The sequence below is a fragment of the Lepidochelys kempii genome, chromosome 6 (assembly GCF_965140285.1).
Source record: "Lepidochelys kempii isolate rLepKem1 chromosome 6, rLepKem1.hap1, whole genome shotgun sequence".
Classification (NCBI taxonomy): domain Eukaryota; kingdom Metazoa; phylum Chordata; order Testudines; family Cheloniidae; genus Lepidochelys; species Lepidochelys kempii.
Window position 1 is genome coordinate 37,037,849 of NC_136385.1, and position 21,625 is coordinate 37,059,473.

Here is a 21,625-nt window from a genome sequence, read left to right on the forward strand (position 1 = left end):
CACTTATATCGTCAAAGAATAAACATTTCTATTGGCAAATTATTGCCCCCAATGATAGGAATAGGTTGTTGAATACTTTATTAGATCTTGATTAAAAAAAAAGAGATTCTTTGAGGACTTGAATGGGAGCCTATCTACACAAACTCATCAGGGTCTTGAAGTTAATGGGGTGCTGCACGGGAGTCTGCTGTGCAGTCAGCTGCAGAATCAGGGCCTAATTTAGGGCTAACTCCTGCAACCATTAATCACATAATCAGGCCTTACTCAAGCGAGTAACAGTCTACTTGTGTGTCTCCATGCTAATTACATGAGAAAGGGTTAAAGGAACATGCCCTTAAAGAGGCACATAGAGGTTGTGCTTCAGAGTAGCAGGCGTGTTAGTCTGTATTCGCAAAAAGAAAAGGAGGACTTGTGGCACCTTAGAGACTAACCAATTTATTTGAGCATGAGCTTTCGTGAGCTACAGCTCCCTTCATCGGCTGCATAGAGGTTGTGCTATAACACAACACACGTAACCGCTCTGCCAGCAGCAAACCCTCCTAGTGGGGACGCAGCTGACAGAGGCCAAAAGAAGCGCTTCGGCGGGCGCGCCCTGACACTGGGTGCCTGGGGGAAATAAGCGCTACCAACGCACTTGCAGGTCACTACAACCGAGTCGACACCAAGGGCACTTCCTGCTGGAGACGAATTACCGCCGCCCCCCGCGAACACATGAACCTTCCGCCCCGGCAGCCGTTCCCGCCGGAGCCCGGGCCTGGCAGGGTCGGGCACCCAGCGGCGGCGGCGGCGACTGACACGGGTTCCCACACGGCGGCCCGCCCCCGGCGCTAAGCCAGGCTGCTGACCACGATGCCGTTTCCCAACGTGGCCAGGCCCCGTCGAGGAGCCAGGGGGCGACACCCCCATTACCGTGGCCTCCCCGCGCGGGCGCTGCTGCTGGTCACGGGGCGGCTCGGACCCGCGTGGGCGGCTCGCGGGGCAATGGCGGGTGCCCCGGGCCGGGGCGAGGGGGGCGTGGTTCGGTGTCACCGGGTTGTGCGCGAGGCGGCTCGGTGCCGGCCGGCGGCTGGAGTGGCGGGGGCGGGGCCTCAGGGGAGGCGGGCTGAAGGTGGGCCGTTCCCGCCCGAGCCGTTCCGGGGTCAGAGGGCGTGTTTGTGACGGGGGTTGGGTGCGCGAGGCGACGGGCGGGGAGCGAGACGGAGGCTGCCGGCCGCCCGGGAGCTCGCAGCAGCGGCAGCGGCAGCAGCGCTGGGCTGAAGCGGCCCGGCGGGGGCCAGCGCCGGCAGCACCATGTCACGCGGCTCGATCGAGATCCCCCTCCGGGACACTGACGAGGTGAGGCGGACGCGGCGGCCTCGGGCCTGGTTCTTTCCCCCTGGTGACCCCTGGCGCTGTGCGGGGTGTCCCCCGCCCCGCAGCCATGAGCTGGCCCCGGGGAGCGTGAGCGTGTGTGTGAGAAGTGTGTGATGGCCTCATAACTCTGACTCCCCCCCCCACACACACACACACACACGGGCCTTGTGAGTCGTCCTCGCTCCGCTGAATACTCCCCCCCGGGCCTGTCGCTTCCCCCCCCCCCTCCCCCGGGCCTGTTGCTCCCCCCTTGGTGGGCAGCGGGGTTGTCCCTGGCCGGTTTTCATAGGGAGGAAAAGCAGCTGTTAGGAAATGCGGCCGGCCGAGGCCCCGGGGCTGCACGTTGTGCTGGTTGTTTTCACGCAGGCACCACAAGGAAGAGAGTGGTGGCCTAGTTCCCCCAATAATAACCTTCAATCATAAAAGTGGAAGCCTCTTACAAAGCCACTAAGGGCTTTAGTCTGAACTCCTCTGACGACTAGTAACTTTCATTTGCCCATGTGCTGTCCAGCTGTAGCGTGGCATAGTTAAACTTAATGTTGTCTAATTCTGTGTCACGTCAGGTTAGCTAAAAGTGTGTTTTAAAGTCAGCTTAAATCGGTGGAAAACCCTGTGTGGACACTCCTAATTCAGTTTAAAGCTGATTTATATCAAGTTGGGTTACATGGGTTCCTTGCCAACATAAACTAAACTGACAATAGGGATATATAGATTTAAGAGTGCTGCACAGGTGTTTACACCAGTATAACTAAATCAAATTTAAAACTGATATTGGTTCAAAACTTGTATGAAGACGAATCCTTAAACTGGTGAAGCAGTTATATTCTGTTACTAGATACTACTTTCACGTACTTGTTTAAAAAAAATCTTTCACTACAATTAGCTGTTACTTTGTTTGAAACTTGACACCAATTTGGCAGTATGTTTTGCTTTCTGTAGGTAATGTATGTGTATAATCATAAGTATTAATCGCCCCCCCCCCCAAAATTAATTGCTTTCACTGTGGTTTTCCACAAGGATAAGTGATCTTAGTACTGCTCTTTGAAATGAGGGCCATCTTTTTTTGTGACATGAGACAAACTTACTTTTCTTTCCATCTGGGAGGCTGGTCTGTGGATTAATCTCCAGGGACTGCAGTAAGAGTACAATGTGCAGTTTTTCCCCTATACCCTTATTTGCTCACTTCCTACCACCACACACACACTGGAAGATTATCAGAAATGACTTTATTTTCCTGTAGTTCAGCAGTTGGAACAAAATACTTTAATTTAGCAAAAAAAGCATAACAAGATCCAGTGGTTGGAAGCTGAAGCAAGATATGTATTCATGACAGTGAGTATAATCACTGGAACAGTTTACCCAGGGATGTGGTGGATTCTTCATCACTTATGATCTTTAAAATCAAGTCTGGTTGTCTTTTCTAAGAGTTGCTATAGTTCAGAAAGAAGTTATGGGCTTGATGCAGAAGTTACTGGTTCGGTTTTATGCCTGTGTTTAAGAAGGAAGTCAGACTCAGTTATCATAATAGTTCCTTCTAGCCTTAAAATCAATGTATGTATGGTACAAAGCATTTATCTCAGTTAGTAAGGCAGCTAAGTAATGCTGGGGACCGCATGGCTCATTGATAGAGGCTGGACTGTGAATAAAAAACAAAGGTTCTATCTCCAGCTCTTCAACTGATTTACATTGTGACCTTGGGGAAATCATGTAATCTCTGTGTCCGTAGCTGTAAAGTAGAGATCTACTGTATTTGTCAATGAAAAGTGCTATTGAATTGCAAAATATTATTGTTCTTTTGCATCCATGTGTGGGTTATTGCCATGTCTTATGTGGCATTATCTTCTTATTTACAGTTAGTGGTACTGCAGTACCCAATATCCAGCTCAAAATCCAGTTTCTACAATTTAATTATATCTGTATAGAGTGGATTGTGGATTACAGCCTCAATTTTCTGCTCAGTAAAGGTTTTGCTCTCTGTTTTAGGTACTTGTATGGTCCTCGCTGCATAGTATCTGAGTGCCTCACAATCTCACATTACTCCTGTGATGAAGTGAGCTGTAGCTCACGAAAGCTTATGCTCAAATAAATTGGTTGGTCTCTAAGGTGCCACAAGTACTCCTTTTCTTTTTAGGGATATATTAATTAGCCCTATTTTACAGATGGGGAATTGAGGCACAAAGACACTAATGACTTACCTAGGGTCACACAGTAATCCTATGTTTTATAGAAGGGAATTGAGCCTGGATTTCCCTGAGTCTCAGGCTAGCACTTTATCCGCTGGACCAACCTTCGTTCCATATGTGTGTTTTCTGGATCATAACCTCTTTGAGAGAGACTCATTTTATGTCATTTACATTGCTGAGCACATTGTCAGTGCTGTATAAATGATAGGACAGATTTATTCTTTTCTCCTTTTGCCCACAGACTGCAAAAAATGGATTATATTCTGCTCTCTGAAATATGTCCAGTTTCTGCTGATCTCTGTGGCCGTGGCCATTTGTGCTCTGAGGGCAGTATTTGCTCCCAACCCCATAGATACTTACTTTCTATGTTATTCGGGGGATGGTCTTATTGGAGAACCTCTTCAAGTGGAAAATCCAGTCTCCAGGTTGTCTAATCTAATTTCTGGCATGCTGGAGAGAGTGAGGATTAGGGTTTCTGTTGAGTTTCTATTATAAATATTGTAAATATAGACTTTAAATGGAACTTTTAAAAAATTGATAACATGAGTTAACACTTACTATGAATATTATTGTTGCTTTTAGGTCATTGAGCTTGACTTCGATCAGTTACCGGAGGGGGATGAAGTTATAAGTATCCTGAAACAGGAACATACTCAGCTGCATATATGGATTGCTTTAGCGGTCAGTATTTATGCAAATAATTTCTACTTATTGCATTTGTTAGCAGAAGAAATTAAATTATTCTTCTAGATCACTGATATTTCTCACATCAATTTTGATATTGCAAATATCGGTAGAGGCTCTACAACTTGAGGTTTGTAATGAATTGATACCATTTTTGGCTGCTTCTATTACTATATTTAAAAATTGCACACTTCATTAATTTTGTTTTAACTTTGTTTTTTCCAAGTAAAAAACATTGTCCTGATGTTCAAATATAGTGGAAAAAATACATTGGTGACTGAAGAAAAATAAAATTGTCTCTTTGATTGTGCTTATAAAAAATCCCTCTTAATTTATTAACATAGACGTCACTACCTAGGCTATGCATCACAATGAGGCAAGATCAGTGCTAGCAATATTCACTGAACTATCCTATCAAGTTTATGCTGGCTGGAAGGGAGATCTGAACAGTTCCCATGGGAGTGCTTTAATAAATAAGAAAAGAGTGAATGGAGGAAAAATTGCCATAAAAGACTGACTGTGAAAAGAATCAACAACATAGAACTTTAGGATTAAATGGTCTGAACATTTTCCTTGTAAAGTTCAACTTCTGTATGCTTTGGCTCAGTTTCCAAAGGTGTTTTCCAAAAGTATGTTTCCATTAGAGAGAGTAATGAATTACATTGGCATGATTGCAGCCTGACTGGTAGGATGCTCACTTCTGTACCAGAAGCTGGTGGGGTTGAAGTCCTACATGAGGATGCTCACCCTCTTCTGACTACCGTACACTACTAGTAGGTTCTGCAGTCTCAGGCGTGTTACATTGCAGACAGGCTTCAAACTGACTTTTTTTGTTTTGCTTAGTCTCTGATTGTCCAGTTGAACACTTAAGGATCCCAGTGCTCTTTTGGACAGGCACAGCTGATCACTTGTGTACTGTCCAACAATTTAATCTTTGAATAATTTTTCATGTGTGTTTGTATGAATGAATGATTGTGAACAGCAGAGCACCTGCTCTAACAACTGCTGTATTTGTGTATGTAATTCATCAGTGGAAAGATTTTGTACTAAGAAAAAAGTACTCATGGAGCTATATTGAAACATGTTACATTAGAATGTAAGTGAAAATCTGTGGTTTAACTGGAAAAAAAATATGGTGGAATAGCTATAAAAGTAGTATTAAAATGTTTGCTTTTATAGTTGGAATATTACAAACAAGGAAAAACAGAAGATTTTGTGAAACTGTTGGAAGCTGCACGAATAGATGGTAACTTGGATTATAGAGACCATGAAAAAGATCAGATGACCTGCTTGGATACTCTGGCAGCATACTATGTACAGCAGGCACGGAAGGAAAAGAATAAAGACAACAAGAAGGAGCTCATTACACAAGCTACCCTGCTGTATACTATGGCTGACAAAATTATCATGTATGATCAGGTAAAAAAAAAAAAATTGTCCATTTATACATAGAATCATAGCTATAAACTGTGTCATTAAACTTAGTTTGTAACTTTGTTATAGTATCCATACTCCAACTCTGATTCAAAGTACATTTTTTGAAAGGAAGCAGATACCTAATTATTGTACCCTAAAGGGAAGGTAGCCACTGAGCAGGCCCTTATAACCTCATTAGTGTGTGTTACACTACTGATTTCACAAACATTTGGATTAAATTGGCACTTGTGTAGCACTGCCCAGAATAAAAGTGGTCCTAGCTCAAGCTTCTTGATGTAACTATGCCTCTGTATTCTTTTTTTGTTGTTGTTGGCTGAAACATTTTGTTCGATATACCTTCCTACTTTGGTGGTACGTGATTTGTAGAAATTAGTTGTGGGAACCTACAGTCTCCCCATTGGTATTGCACAGGCTTTGATGCAGGAGAATGAAATTCATCATAAAATACCAAAATGAGGTTTGAAGTAGTACATTAGCACTCTTTTCTTTAGTCTGATTTTTATAACTTTTTTAAGAAAGACCCAAATACAAAATCCTAGTATTTGTATAAAAATGCAAAGAATAATATCTTAGAAATCTGTTTCTCCTCTAGAATCACTTGTTGGGAAGAGCCTGCTTCTGTCTGCTGGAGGGTGATAAAATGGACCAGGCTGATGCACAGTTTCATTTTGTGCTCAACCAGTCTCCAAATAATATTCCAGCCCTCCTTGGTAAGAATTTTGTGAATATCTCTGCAAAAACCCAGTGTCTCCATCTCTATTTAGGACTTGTAGAAAATGCATGTTCATAATCTGTCCCGGTTCTCGTAAGGAGAGACATAGATGGGCCTTGCAATAAAGAAGGGAGATCTCTGTCTTGGGGTAATACGCATTTAAGAGCCTGAGATGGATTCAGGAAGTTCCTGCAGAAAGGAAAGCTATGGTGGTGGAGATATTATCAACAACCACACAGGCATTAGCATACAGTTATGTCCATGTATACCCTCAGGATGCCCCCTTGTAGCACGCTTGATTCTGCAGATGTGCTACCTTTTCTTTCCCTTTTGGCTCTTATAAGAAGTAACTCCCAGGTCAAAATATTTTAAATTGAGATTCCTCTGTGCGGTCATGTATGTTTAATATGTCTCTTATAGTGTATCAATTTAGTTTTTACCCCCTGAAATCAAGTCCTTGTTCCTCTTGATTCAGGGTTCCTACAGCCCTTCTGCTAGGCTTCTGTATGTGTGTTCCCATAGGCTACCCCTCCATAGGTCAGGAGTCTCACAGCCCTCCTAGGGTCTGTGCTGATAACAAAGGCTGGCTGCACCACTCAGCTTCTGAGTGGGCCTCTTTTAATCCTATCCTTCCCCCAGGGCTGTGAAAGGTCAGTAGGCTGAAGAGCCAACAGGCAGGTGCACAGTTATACTTTCACTAGGCAGATATGTCTCCTTCAGGCTGTCTGCTCACTCCCTCCTCCTTTGGCTCTCTGGAGATTTCTCTTTTATTCCTAGGCCTGTGACTGATTTAGTCACATGACCTACCTGATTTGTCACATTTGGGGAGGAGAGCTGAGTGAGGCACAGGTGGGGCAGACCCTTTACTCTAAAAGGGACCAGTCACCTAGGACAGTCCACCTTACTTACCAGTCTTTTCCTGCTGACACTAGCGGTGCTGTGGTCTCTCAATGTGGTCAGAACACTTTCAGTAGTGAAGAGTCAGCAAGCAGTAACACCTTCAATCAGTATTCTAGAGTGAAGCTTAGGGCAATTTTCATCCAAACTTCCTAACCAAGAAAAGAAAATGAAAGTTATTTTAAAATGATTTAAAAACCTTACATTTATGCTTGCTGTTGCCCTTTATTAATTGTATTTTCTGAGATACTTGACACTTGTAGGCTCGGCATCAAGACACACAAAGCAGTTATAATTAAATGAATGTTCCTGACAGCATGCAAGTCTTTACTAATTCCATTTATTCTGGCACTAACAATTGGAAAAAGTCAGAATGGCAAACCTATAGCAACTTCTGTAACTTGCTTGTTGTAACAGGTAAAGCATGCATTTCATTCAACAAGAAAGATTATAGAGGAGCCCTTGCCTACTACAAGAAAGCACTACGAACCAACCCAGGTTGTCCAGGTAAGGCGTAGAAAATCTTTGCTACTGAAGCGATCTTACTAAGTTGTTTAAACCTAAAACTGGTCCTTTTAATTCCTGCAGTTAGAAAATGGGCTTTATTATAATTCCTTTTTTCCAATCCATGCAGTCACAAATGAAATTCTTATTCTTGTAGGACAGATCTGCTTTCTGCTGGCTCTGTAATAGCTGCTAACTGAGTAAATGACTAAGAGTATGTCTGCCGTATTGTTGTAGCCATGTTGGTCCCAGGATATTAGAGAGACAAGGTGGGTGAGAGGTAATTTTGTTTTATTGAACCAATTTCTGTTGGTGAAAGAGACAAGCTTTGGAGTTACACAGAGCTCTTCTTCAGGTCTGAGAAAGGTACTCAGTATCACAGCTAAATATAATGCAGAACAGATTGTTTAGCATAACTAGTTAACACGTTATTGGGGCATTTAGTGCACTGGATGAGGTACACGTGTGATAGGCATGTGTAGGATCCATGTATCTTGAAAGGTGTGGGTGGGTATTGGTCATCATAGCAGTGTGGATATGTGTACAGGTTTTGCCTCTGTTGTTGTGGTAGGGTCTGGCGTCACCTTGAGCTCGTGTGTTTGTGAGGAGCTTGCTTCTGATAGTGAGATTGGTGGGTTGTTTGAAGGCCAGAAGAGGTGGCTTGGGAAAGATTTTTTTTTCAGGATGTCTCCATTGAGTATGGGTTGTGATTGTTTTATGATACCCCATAGGGGTTTCAGTGTGGAGTAGAAGGTGATAAGTAGAGGTATGTGGTTGGAGGAGGTTTTTTTCCTGTATTGAAGCAGGTTCTTTTGGGGTATTTGGGTGACCTGTTCTATGATGTGATGTATTTCTCTGGTGGAGTGTCCTTGTTTGATGAAGGAAGTCTTAAATATGTTAAAGTGTATATCCCAGACTTGTCACAGAATATGCTCTGAGAAGAATTTGAGTGCCTGGCTGTAGATAAGATTTCTTGGTGTGTTTGGGGTGGTTACTGGATCTGTGAAAATAAGTGCAGTCTGTGGGTTTACTGTGTATAGTTGTCTGTAGGGTTCCATTGTTGAAGCTGATTTTGGTGTCCAAGAAGTTGACGCTGGTGCGGGAGTGTTCTAGAGGGAGTTGGATGGATGGGTGGGGATGGTTGAAGTTGTGGTGGAAATGTGAGGAAGTCTAGGTCCTTTGCCCTGAAGATGAAAATATCATTGATGTATCTCCAATATATCACTGGTTTCATGGTGCATTTGTCCAGAAATTCTTCTGCTTGGTGTCCTATGAAAAGGCTGGCATATTGAGGAGCCATGCTACTACCAGTGTCTGTTCCCATGGTTTGGTTGAAGTGTGTGGTGTTGAATGTAAAATTGGTCTGGGTGAGGATCAAATTAATAAGTTTGGGGTGGATATCTTCTGAGTGTTGGCCATAATCTCGCTGGCTATGATTTGAGCTAGCATATCAAAAAGAGCATAGCTATGCCAATGGGAGAGGCCAGCTACCTCAAGTATGTGCCTAGCATCTCAGACAAGTATGTACTCAGGGTGACCAGTGGCTCACATCAAAGTGACTACGCCCCATTTTTAGTATACTTGCTCCAGGGAGCTGGTGCAGGTATTTCCTTGAACTAGGAAATATGCTTCCTGTTCAAAGAGTAGACATACCTTAAGTAGGCCAAGTTCATGCATTTCTCACCAATAGATTTTTAAAAAGCCATTAAAGAAGTACAGAAAGTACCAAAGGGATGTCCAAATCAATCCTCTTGTCCAAAAAGGATTACAGAAACTAGCTCTAAGCTTTTTGAATATGAAGTTAGACAGAGGTAAATGGAGACATCACAAAATTCTGAACAAAACAAACTATGTATGTGTCAAATTTATCTAAGATGTGTCAAATGATACAGTGAACCATCAGCTCATCAGATATTTTTGTATCGTATGGGATTTTTATTACTAAAATTCTGCGGAAACCACCAGAGGCAGCAGAAGTTATATGTGCAGTGTTTAGAAATTAAGGAAGTACTTGAAGAGGGTGTCACACATTCCTTTAATAGAGGAATAAGTGTTTTCAAACACTGAAATGTGGGGTACACCTACATAAACTACTTGGCCATTTTCTGTCCTAAACATGAGTTATAATTAGGGCCACGTGTAATCCGTGATTTTTTTTTTTTTTAGCTGTGGATTAGCTTCAGAATCCACTCCTTGCTGCAGAATTGTGCTCAGAAATTGAAGTTGGGTTTTTTGTGTGGTGTGTTTTTTTTCTTTTTTTTAAGAAAGTTTCTACTACTTACAAGGAAAACTTCTATATGTGCACTTAATGTAAACAAATGTGGCTGTTTATTCCTGAATCTGTAGACAGCCTAAAACAATGTCTGTAGTGTGAACTGCTCCCTTGATGTTGAACAGTGTAAGAACTTTGATATCAATGGATGATGATTTAAGCAGCCTTTGTTAACCCTTTCACTGCTAATCATTTTAGAAGAAATACCTAGCTTAATTGCTTATCCCACAATCCCAAACCATCTCATACCCTTGCCGAGGTACCAAAACTATCCCCTTTCTGATAACCTCCAGCTTTCCTGACTGACAGTTCTGTAATACTGTTCTTTCTAAATGTCATTCTGCACCACACTGAAAATTAAATTATTAGGAATAGATTAAAAGTGATATTAAGCATAAATGTTCCATTGACTGCACTAATCTTTCATATTTCATTTAATTAAAAAAATTATCTGAAACTACTTCAGAAGTATAAGCCTGCTCCACTGTAAAATAGTAGAAATCAGGGGCCTTACCACACTATTAATGTCAGGTTTGCCACTGAGCACAGGGCCTTGTTTATAACCGTCTCTAAATACAGTGTGAATCAAGTAATAAAGATATCAATCCTGTATCAGTTCACTGTCTAAAGTAAAAAACATACATGTAAAAAGTTTTGATTTTTGACATTCTGAATGACTTGCTTTTGTTTTCTAGCTGAGGTTCGATTAGGCATGGGCCATTGCTTCGTGAAACTGAACAAGTTGGAAAAAGCTCGTCTGGCATTCAGCAGGGCTCTGGAGCTCAATTCGAAATGTGTAGGGGCTTTGGTTGGATTGGCTGTTCTAGAACTCAATAACAAAGAGGTGGGTGTGATGGGGAGAATGTGAAGTGCTGTATTGGGTTTCTAGTTAAACAATGAGCCTCACAGCAGTCTGAAATTATTTTTTTTTTATTTTATATATCTATATATCACTGAATCACTTTAATCAACATCACTGATGTTGATGGTATTGCAATTCTGAATAGTTATGATGAGTGCAAATTAAATAATGCTAATCTCTCGTGTACTTCTTAGAGCCGCCTGTGTTTGATAAGTGATATGTACACTAAGTGATATGAATTAAAAACTATAGCGGTGTGTTAAATGTGTGTGTAAAATATATTTTACATAGAATAATAAACTGTGCCCATGTACGTGGTCTGAGTACGTTTCTAATGGTTTGAAATTTGTTCTTAATTCTGGAACTTTAATCAGTTCACCACTTTCAATAAGCAGCACCTCCAAATACAGATAACACTGCAACACATTGGCCAGTGCTGCATTCTTCCCTTACCCTCTTCAAAGGCTGGGCATTAAAAACAAGTCCTTTAGCAAACTCTGAAAGTCTGCAAATCTCAAGTAAAATTGGTCTGGTGTAGAAGGGCACTTCAGGGAGAATGCTATACCAGTAGCCCCCTCATCATTGTATCAAGGAGTAATCTACTGTCAGTGTCTCCACTGATTGCAGTTGTAGCAGAGTGTCTTGGTAAGAAAGGCAGTCTCTCAGGTGGCCTGATCCCAGGCCATTCAGACTTCATAAGTCCAAACCAACACCTGAACGTCTGTCTGAAGTTCTCATGTAACCAGTCAGGAGCACAGGTGTCACATGGACCTTGTCCACATTAAAAGGTTTGCCACTTTAATCACACTGGCAAAACCCTCCTGTGTTGATGCACCTTTACACTGGTATAACTGCATGTACTGGTTATTCCATTTTGGCAAAGCAAAATGAGCTAAAGTGGTATACGTGCATCTACACAAGGGCTTTTACCCAAATAACAGCATCAGTAAAAATTACACCCTTTGCCAACATAATTATGCCAATAGAACTTTTTGAGTGTAGACCAGGCCTTGCTCTCTATTGGACACCCTACTTACCAAACAGGTGATCACCTTCTGCATTGTTTCTAGCTTTCATATAAATCAAGATGTAGCCTCGTAGAGTGCGTTGAAAATACAAATACTAATTCTATTTCTGTATGGATTTTCCTTTTGCATCCATTCAAACCTGCACTTGCATGTTTAACTTTATCTACAGTATAAACAAACATATATGGAAATGAGAGAATTTACACTGTTAAAATTATAGAACCAAACCAAAAAGTTCTAAAATCTGAGATCATAAATGATTCATTAAACTAAATTCACAGGGATATTGCTATGATAGCTTTGGAAAGGACCAATGTATTTTGGACTGTAAAACACTTTCACTTCTATTGCACCTTCCATCTGATTGTCTGAAAGCACTTCATGAACATTAATTAATCCTTGTTAGGTATTTTACCCTTTTTATGATGGATAAACTGAGATGTAGATGCTAAATGAGTTGCCAGAAATTACACATTGAGTCAATGGCAAAGCAGAAAATAGAATTAGAGAGAAGATTTCTTCCCTGTGACAATTTCACATTTGTGCCAGCTTGCAAGTTACTGTACTTGTCATGGGTTCTGACTTGCAGTAAAGTTTGGGTTTGTACTCAGGAAAACTAAATTATTGCAAATTAAGAGATCCCTTTGGAAGGGAATGATTTCATGTTCATTTTTTAAAAGGCAGATTATAAAAAGCAAATGCTTATCGAATATTTTGTAGTGTAGTAGTGCTCAAAGTCCCTAGTTGAGATTGGAGCTCCAGTGTGCTAGTTGCTGTACAAAGGCATAGGAACACATGGCCAGAGCTTGCGCGTTAGAGAGAGAAACGTATAGGGTGGGGAAAGGGATACAACATATTAGCAAAATAATCAAGGTGAGGATGAGCACACATGGTGTTTCTTCTTTTAGTAGTTGTGGCCAGAGTGGGGATGAAAGGGAATGTTGGTGGTGGGTGGGTCGGTAAATAGGAACAAGGGAGTTGAGTGTGAGGGAAGGTACCATAGCGGGCAGAGGAAGTCCAGCCATGAGAAGATCTGTGAGGAGGAGGTAGGGGCAAACAACAGATGGAAAATATCTCCACCTCAGGAAGTCCTGGTCCTCTTTCCACCACCCATGAAAGGCCTTGGTGCCCTGTCAAAGGGGTACTCTCTGTTGTGAATCTGGGGGGAGTAAAGAGGTTCTGGTTGGATTGTCCTGATGCTGCTGCTTGCCATCAATGGGAAGGCTCTTCTGAGCCACAGTTCCTGGGACTTGTGAGAAGAATAGCTCTGAAGATGTTATATTGAGGAAATATGTTGAAATATAGTGCTAATATCTATTATTTCATTTAGGCTGATTCTATCAAAAATGGTGTTCAACTCCTTTCTAGAGCTTACACAATTGATCCCAGTAACCCAATGGTGCTGAACCACTTGGCTAATCACTTCTTCTTCAAAAAGGTAAGAAAATACATGAATGGAAAATTCCATAACTTTCTGAACAGTAACCGCTCCAGTGTCAAACTCATTACTGCTTCTGGCTTCCAAAAATCATTTTAAATCCTGCATTTTGAAAGGTATTAAAGTACAGCTGTTAAAAGAATAAGTTTTACCCATTGTGTGACTTTCATAAGGCCAAAGGGTAAAAGTACATTTTTTTAATATAGGTAGACAAATGTAAAATTTCAGCTTTTAAATCCCTTGTTTTTTTTCTCAAAACTGCCAAGAAAGAGCGCACGCTTTTTTCTTAATTTAAACCTACTTACGTTTCCTGAAAACATTTCTTTTCTGCTACTTTTAAAACTGGGGTGTAGAGAAAAGAACAGTACGTTGTAAAACTAAATCTACTGATGTTAACTTACCAAATGCTACTGCTTATGTTTGTCTGCATTAATCAGTCCAGGCCTGATGTTTCAGAAATGTATATACTTGACTGTAAATGGGTTGGGATTTTTCAAAGTGAGTTTTATTTTCATCTTTCAGGATTATGGTAAAGTCCAGCACTTGGCTCTCCATGCTTTCCATAATACAGAAGTTGAAGCTATGCAGGCAGAGAGTTGCTACCAGCTGGCCCGGTCTTTTCATGTACAGGTAGAATGAATTTTTAAAAATCCTCTTCTAGATTACATTCAGAATGTTGTAATATTCAAATGTATTCAACATCTTTAAAAAACTAAACAAAACTCTAAGAAAATAATCCATCTGCTTTTTTTTTCTCCTTGTTTCTTTTAAATTAGGAAGATTATGACCAAGCTTTCCAGTACTACTACCAAGCCACACAGTTTGCCTCATCCTCTTTTGTATTACCATTTTTTGGATTGGGTCAAATGTACATTTATCGGGGGGACAAAGAGAATGCATCACAATGCTTTGAAAAAGTTTTGAAAGCCTACCCTAACAATTATGAGACTATGAAAATCCTTGGATCTCTTTATGCTGCTTCAGAAGACCAAGACAAACGAGATATTGCAAAAGTATGTTCAAATATTTATTTGCTGAATTTGGATCTCCATGTTACCTGTTTGATGACCTTGAATGTATGTCACTCCAGCTGATACCTCATTCATGCATCCAAGGGAAAAATTTGTCCCTGAAAATCTGAGTTATGATATCGCTAAAAATCAGGTTTACTTTGCTGTGAAAATAGAAGTGGGGGTGTGATAGTAGGTCAATCACTTTTCCGAATGGCAGATGTTATTAACTGCAGAGAAGGTAATGCCATCTGAACAAAAGTGGGACCACACTAAGAGACCTGTTAACCAAAGCTAACAAAACCATTCTGCTTTCTGTTGCATATGGAAAAACACTTTTTTTCCTCTGCACAAAAAAGGTGATTTGCCTGTAAATGACAACTTGACTATCACATTTCTGGGAATGTTCTTATCCTCCCACTTTAACATTCTAAAAGGACATTGTCACATACTAGTACAACATTTTTAAAAAAAATTGTCTGTTTATTCTTTCTGCTGCTTAGATCTCTTCGTACTGATTTTCTTTGTATTTACTCAGCACTGCTTTTCCTTCAAATTTTGAATGGCAGTGTGGTAACATGGTTTCGTTTACTGATCAGTAATTTAACAGTATATAATACCTCTATCCTGACAGACCCCCCTTTTGGTAGGGAACACAGACGTTTCCCAGAGCTGAGCTTTAATGAACACCGACAAGCATAACATCGGAACTGATCTAAAAATAAGTTTCATGGCAAATCAGTCTGCTAATTTCTCAATTATTTGAATGTGGTAGTTTTGAAGAAGTTTGTATTCTTCCTGAATATTTAGAACCCTAAAGGCTTCCCCCATATCTTACTAAATGGGGTGGGGTGCGGAATACATGTTGTTGAGTTAAGTGATGATGAACTAGGTTGGCTTTGTTGCCTGACATGGTCAGTCATATGCGTACATTTGAGGTTTTACATCTTTACAGAAGAGATGTTTCTGCTTTCAAGCCTAAACAAGTAGAAAAACAAAATCTGCTGCCTTTTTTGACAGTTTATATTTTTCTTTTGAGTGCATAAGTAATGTTTGTTTTTTCTCAGGGTCACTTGAAGAAAGTCACAGAACAGTATCCAGATGACGTAGAAGCGTGGATTGAACTAGCGCAAATCCTTGAGCAGACTGACATACAGGTATTAATGCTGTAAAATGGAGACATTGTGTAATACATACACTTGGTTTAAGTTACAAAGTGATGCATGGAACTCATCCCGCTACTTCCTTCCCACATTTTCAATCTTACAATTGCACAGGGTGCCCTCTCAGCCTATGGAACAGCAACACGCATCCTTCAGGAGAAAGTGCAGGCTGATGTCCCACCAGAGATTTTGAATAATGTGGGTGCTCTCCATTTTAGGCTTGGAAACCTAGGTGAAGCAAAGGTACTAAACCACATTACTACTTTTTAAATAACCTAATTTTAAGAAATTATCCAAATCTGATTTTAAATTATTTAATCATCTAAGCATTCTGTTCCTCTCTCCTTGCTCTCTTTTTATTTTGTCCTTAGAAATACTTTTTGGCATCTCTGGATCGTGCTAAGGCAGAAGCTGAACATGATGAGCATTACTACAATGCTATCTCAGTAACAACATCTTATAATCTTGCCAGACTATATGAGGCAATGTGTGAATTCCATGAAGCAGAAAAGCTATATAAAAACATATTAAGGGAACATCCTAACTATGTTGACTGTAAGAAATTCTTCTATTTTGGTTCAATAATCCTCTTCAAACTGAAAGATTTTTGTTTTGAGGCCCTCATCTGCCCCTTTGTATTATTTGAGATTTTTGTTTTATAACAGACTTCAGGAGGCTGAGCAATTTGTCTTGTGTAACTGATGTATCCTCCTTTCTTCTATTCGGTGCATAGATCATAAGTCAAATCAAATTGTTTTCAAATTTTAACCATTTTAATTAACACTTACAAAGATATAGTCAGAGATAGCATAAGCTTTCCAACTCAAAAGATATTCTCCAGCATTAAAATAAAAATCCATGTGTGTGTCCATATATAGAAATACAAATATAGAATATCTTTAGGTGCTTGATATCCTAAACATATCAGAAAAAAGACAGTTTGTGAAATCCTTGCCTGGCCTAATTTATTCTGTTTGAGCGGATTATGTAAAATCATTTTCTGTTTTTAGGCTATTTGCGCTTAGGAGCTATGGCTAGAGATAAAGGCAATTTTTATGAGGCTTCTGATTGGTTTAAAGAAGCACTTCAGATAAATCAGGTTAGTGAGACTCTTAAATATTTAATTTAGAACAAAAATTTCAAATGAGATTCTCTGGATTCCTGTCTTTTTTTAATGAATATATGCAAGGTATCCAAAGTAGTCCTTTCTTTTAGTTAACTTCCTCTGCTCTGTTTTCTGTATATAAAAATGTAATTTATTTCCATATAATACATGTGTAATAATACAATGATTAAGGCTTGTATTTAGATGTCTAGCACAGATAGGTGAAAACAGTCCTTAAGTTACTTACAATGGAGTTTGTTTCAGGACCATCCAGATGCTTGGTCTTTAATTGGTAATCTTCACTTGGCTAAACAAGAATGGGGTCCAGGACAGAAGAAATTTGAAAGGATATTGAAACAACCATCCACGCAAAATGACACTTACTCCATGCTGGCTCTTGGTAATGTCTGGTTGCAAACTTTGCATCAGCCCACCAGGGATAGAGAGAAGGTAAATTTCACACCTGTTGAAGTGAATTGGTATGCCATTAACCTTTGACCTCCCTGGCGGAAGTATTTTACGTTGTATGTATGGCAAGTTCATCAGCTGTAAAAATATTAGGTGCACTGCGTCACCAAACAGATGAATGAATGATTGATTGATCTTTTTCTTACTCATGTTTGTAGGAAAAGCGTCATCAAGATCGTGCACTAGCAATCTACAAGCAAGTACTTAGAAATGATCCAAAGAATTTGTATGCTGCTAATGGCATAGGTGATTATTACACCTGAATTCCCTTTAGTAGTTTACCAGTGGTGGTTCTTGGATTTAGCTCTCTTAGTATATAATCTACAGAGCATTTCAAGCATCATTTTTGGTTTTTTTTCAGGGGCTATACATTACTGATCTCAGGAGGAATGTCTTGCTATATCATGCAGTTAATAGTCTCAATTTTCTGTTAACATTCTGGGAACTTTGATAGTATTTAAACCTGGAAGCTTACACTGTACGTTTAACTTTCCCTTTAGGAGCTGTATTGGCACACAAAGGATATTTCCGTGAGGCTCGTGATGTTTTTGCCCAAGTGAGAGAGGCAACAGCAGATATCAGTGATGTGTGGCTGAATTTGGCGCACATCTACGTAGAACAGAAGCAGTACATCAGTGCTGTGCAGATGGTAACCTCTATAAGCTGAACCATTTAAAATATTGAAATGAGGTAGCAAAGGAATAGCTAGAGGTCGTTGCTGGCAGCTTCAGATATTGTGAATAATATTCTGTTTTAACAAATTATGGTCCTATTCAAAATAGAATAGAAGTCCTTTTAGCGGCCAGGCTATGTCTAGATTTAGACGTGAACTGCCAACTGTGGACAAGAGTAACAAAGGATCTATCAACTTGTACATTTTATCTTCTATGCTGTCCTAAGTAGAGTTAAGATATAAATAAGAGCTTTTGTTCTACTAGGAGGCATTTTTGATTGTGTGTAGTTCAGTCAACAGTCACTTAATGTCATTTATAAGAGAACATTACTGAAGTAGATAAGTACAGTTTGCTGTCTTTCCTTCATGGCACAGTTTTATAATCATGGCACAGAATGTGACTACTAACATGTATATAACACACACTTTCAAAACTATCAAGAAAACTTTTATAATTTCATCACCCCCCTTTCAACACACACACAGTTGATCCTACCAACTCTTTTGGCCGAATCCACAAACCCAAAAATCATACTAAATAATTAAGAGATAAAATGCCTATTGTAAACTGGGGATCCGGTAAACTATGGCCTATACAAAATTGTTTCCAAAGAAACATCCATCCACTAGAAAACTGCTACTCTAAAACATGTGCCCTACAAGTCAAACTTAAAATAACAAAAACAAGCAAAACTCAACTGAATGACATTTTGGAGAAAAGCTCAAAACAAACTAAAACATTATTAGAGACATGGAAATAGAACCCTCCTTAAATTGTGTGTACATGGGCCTTAGGATAAACACACCCAGGAGCTTCAGAATGGCTACAAAAGCATTACAAGAAACAGCGATGCCATATGGTTTCATAGATAATGCCATAAAAAACCTACTAAATACAATCCTCCATTGAAACTACTGATATAACTATTTGATAGCAATAGGAGTCAAATTATACAATATGAAAGTGAAGTTGCAAGCCTATTGTAACAGCCAATTGCACTGTTTGGGACAAAAATCTTAATAGAAACTTTACTTCAACATTTTTGCAGATATTTTACGAGCACTAGAACTCCAGGGACAAACTGGGGGGTCACTTACCCATATCTTTCTGATATGCAGAAAAGAACGCTAAACTTAAGAGCAGCACAGCAAAAAGTTCCTCCACTGCAAAGCATAGGGAGATCAAAAGATCGTACCCAAATAGAAGTGCATTATCCTCTGTGGGCTTGCCAACACAAACAATTCCACCCAGAACTAAAAATGAACAACACGCTAAGAGAGCACCAGTATTGGCATATATGGAAGAACAAATCAAATATAACAACTTAGACTACTACAGCCACAAAATTATTGCAGTAGCTGACTCTCTACAGAAAATTGCAAAGCTAAGGTAGCTTTCTCACCAAATATAGAATCCTTGGCCATAAACTACAAGAGGAAATTGGGAGACAAAGCACAGTCCAACCCCAGAGGGTAGTGCTTCCTGCCAATTTAATAGAGATTGAGACACTTTCTACTCCAGTGTTTGAAATGTGAGGAAGTTCAAATCAAATGATTTTCCCATAAATTATCAGAAATGATGCAAGGCTTCTCAATAAAAAAAAAAAACAGCAAGGAAAAACTGCATAACTTTTGGATGCAGGGGGAAAAAGAGAAACGGCATGGTATGTGACAGCCTGCCACTAGTCAAGAAAGGGTGGTAATGACCAGTGGAAACTGAGAATAAAACCCTAAACACAGCATGAAGCCCAGTTGTAGGCTGATTGTACCTGCATTACACTTCAGCAACACTTAGATAAGTTACTGACTCAAAGAATATTGAGTTAGCTGGATAGAACTAACTTGATAGGTATTTATTAAAACTGACTATTCTTTTTCCTCAGAAATTATAGTGAAGGGGATGGGGTGAAAGAGGTACATCGAATATATTTCAGGTTATGGTAGCAATACATACACATGAATAGAGAGAAAATGGAAATTTCAAATTTCATAATTTAAATAAACATGCTTATTACAACAGTTCTTTTTCTTGCACAATTTGTACCCCTACCTTGGTTACTTTGTAAACCAGTGATTCTCAACCTTTCCAGACTACTGTACCCCTTTCAGGATTCTGATTTGTTGTGTACCCTAAGTTTCACCTCACTTAAAAACTACTTGCTTACAAAGTCAGATGTAAAAATACAAAAGTGTCACAGCACACTATTACTGGAAAATTGCTTACTTTCTCATTTTTACCATAAAATAAAATTATTGGAATATAAATACTGTACTTACATTTCGGCATATAGTATATGGAGCAGTCTAAAACAAGCCATTGTATGAAATTTTAGTTAGTACTCACTTTACTAGTGCTTTTTATGTAGCCTGTTGTAAAACCAAGCAAATATCTAGATGGGTTGATGTACACCCGGAAGATCTCTGTATACCTCCAGAGAACCACTGCTGTAAACGAATGGTACGTGCTTACAATGTTGTCCATTCCAAAATGCATAGGATCCTATTGTATTAAGCTAAGGACTTGCAGGAGTCCTGAGGGACCTGCGAGTTTTTACAATAACTGGAAACTCAGAATGGTATATGATAAAGTGGAAAAGAGCCATACAACACAGTGTAATTATCCCCCCCCCCCCCCCCAAAAAAAAAATCCATGAAGTAAATATATTTCATGAATAGAACCCAAGTTACTTGGACTTGTCTGCAAGGCAAAACTGCTACAAGAGTTCTTAAAACTCCGCTATCTCTTTTTTTAGTAATTTGATCTCTGCATTTCAGTATGAAAACTGCCTCAGAAAGTTCTATAAGCATCAGAATACTGAAGTATTGTTGTACTTGGCCCGAGCACTCTTCAAATGTGGCAAATTACAGGAATGCAAACAGACTTTGCTGAAGGTAAAAATATGTATGTATATTGCAGTTTTTAAAGTAATTTTATTCTTTAGTACATGGTGTTTCATATCCTTGGGTTATTAATGTACATTTATTTGTACATCTCTTTAAATACTATAGTCTGGGGTTGAAATAATTGATTACCATCCATATGTCATTGATAACTTCTGTGATTTAAAAGATGTCCATTTCATTCACAGGCTAGACATGTAGCACCCAGTGATACAGTCCTTATGTTTAATGTGGCACTAGTGCTACAGAGGCTAGCCACCTCTGTCCTGAAAGATGAAAAAAGTAACCTGAAGGAAGTACTAAATGCTGTGAAAGAACTGGAGTTAGCCCACAGGTAACAATTATGCAGTAACAAAGTTTTTATGCCCCCTTTTTAATTGCTGTAGTATGTTTTACCTAGCTGTCATTAAAGAAAATACTTTCTTCTAGAAAATACTCAATGTGGATCTAAAATTCCAATTTTGGTATGAGTGAAAGTGTCTTCTGTAAAAATCTTGAGTTTTTTGTTTTTTTTTTAAAAAAAGATACATCTCTCAACATTCCTAGTGGATAAACATTAGATATAGAGAGCTTAAGCTTGAAAAAAATGGAGCCCTGCCAATCTTTGCTCCAAATCCAGTTTTCTTTGTTTTGGTGTTGTATGTCCTGATAAGCTAATGAGTTAATCTCCAAAGAAGTTCTGTTTTTGCTGTCTCTGCCTTATGTAATTCATTCTGGTGGGAGAAGATCACAATTGAAGGGGGCGAGGAAATCCATCAAACTGCTATTCACTAACTGAAAATGAATAAATACTTATTCACAGAAATTGTGAAAATAAAAAAAACTACCAGCTTTAGAGCCATTTCATGAGTTTGTTCAAGGTCTCTTAATCAGACTTCGAGTTATAAAAAAATAGTTTGTAAAAAGAGAACTGAGTGTAATTAGATTAATCAAAC

At 39.5% G+C, this 21,625-nt stretch overlaps 1 protein-coding gene and 2 long non-coding RNA genes across 4 annotated transcripts in view; 1 reads left to right on the forward strand and 2 right to left on the reverse strand.

Annotated features, from left to right (window-relative positions):
• The first annotated feature begins 1,136 nt into the window (after positions 1-1,136).
• CTR9 (CTR9 component of Paf1/RNA polymerase II complex) overlaps positions 1,137-21,625 on the forward strand; it is a 28,972-nt gene continuing 8,483 nt past the window's right edge. For both annotated transcript variants that reach the window (XM_073347592.2, XM_073347594.2), the window contains exons 1-18: positions 1,137-1,335; positions 4,119-4,217; positions 5,400-5,639; positions 6,250-6,367; positions 7,684-7,773; positions 10,738-10,886; positions 13,263-13,370; positions 13,893-14,000; positions 14,147-14,383; positions 15,448-15,537; positions 15,658-15,786; positions 15,915-16,098; positions 16,554-16,642; positions 16,913-17,098; positions 17,275-17,362; positions 17,617-17,765; positions 20,565-20,681; positions 20,879-21,024. In XM_073347592.2, the coding sequence (XP_073203693.1) occupies positions 1,291-1,335; positions 4,119-4,217; positions 5,400-5,639; positions 6,250-6,367; positions 7,684-7,773; positions 10,738-10,886; positions 13,263-13,370; positions 13,893-14,000; positions 14,147-14,383; positions 15,448-15,537; positions 15,658-15,786; positions 15,915-16,098; positions 16,554-16,642; positions 16,913-17,098; positions 17,275-17,362; positions 17,617-17,765; positions 20,565-20,681; positions 20,879-21,024 (2,372 nt within the window). In that variant the 5' untranslated portion in view covers positions 1,137-1,290. The remainder of the gene's footprint in view (positions 1,336-4,118; positions 4,218-5,399; positions 5,640-6,249; positions 6,368-7,683; positions 7,774-10,737; positions 10,887-13,262; positions 13,371-13,892; positions 14,001-14,146; positions 14,384-15,447; positions 15,538-15,657; positions 15,787-15,914; positions 16,099-16,553; positions 16,643-16,912; positions 17,099-17,274; positions 17,363-17,616; positions 17,766-20,564; positions 20,682-20,878; positions 21,025-21,625) is intronic.
• Positions 2,583-4,332, reverse strand: LOC140912701 (uncharacterized). The gene is made up of 3 exons (XR_012159352.2): positions 4,095-4,332; positions 3,897-3,986; positions 2,583-2,841 (listed from the first exon to the last, which is right to left on the reverse strand). It is a non-coding gene; the product is annotated as an uncharacterized LOC140912701 (long non-coding RNA).
• Positions 7,184-21,625, reverse strand: part of LOC140912702 (uncharacterized) — a 61,561-nt gene continuing 47,119 nt past the window's right edge. Inside the window, exons 3-4 of the long non-coding RNA XR_012159353.2 lie at positions 11,942-12,095; positions 7,184-7,418 (exon numbers count right to left, since the gene is read on the reverse strand). This is a non-coding gene — a long non-coding RNA (uncharacterized LOC140912702). The remainder of the gene's footprint in view (positions 7,419-11,941; positions 12,096-21,625) is intronic.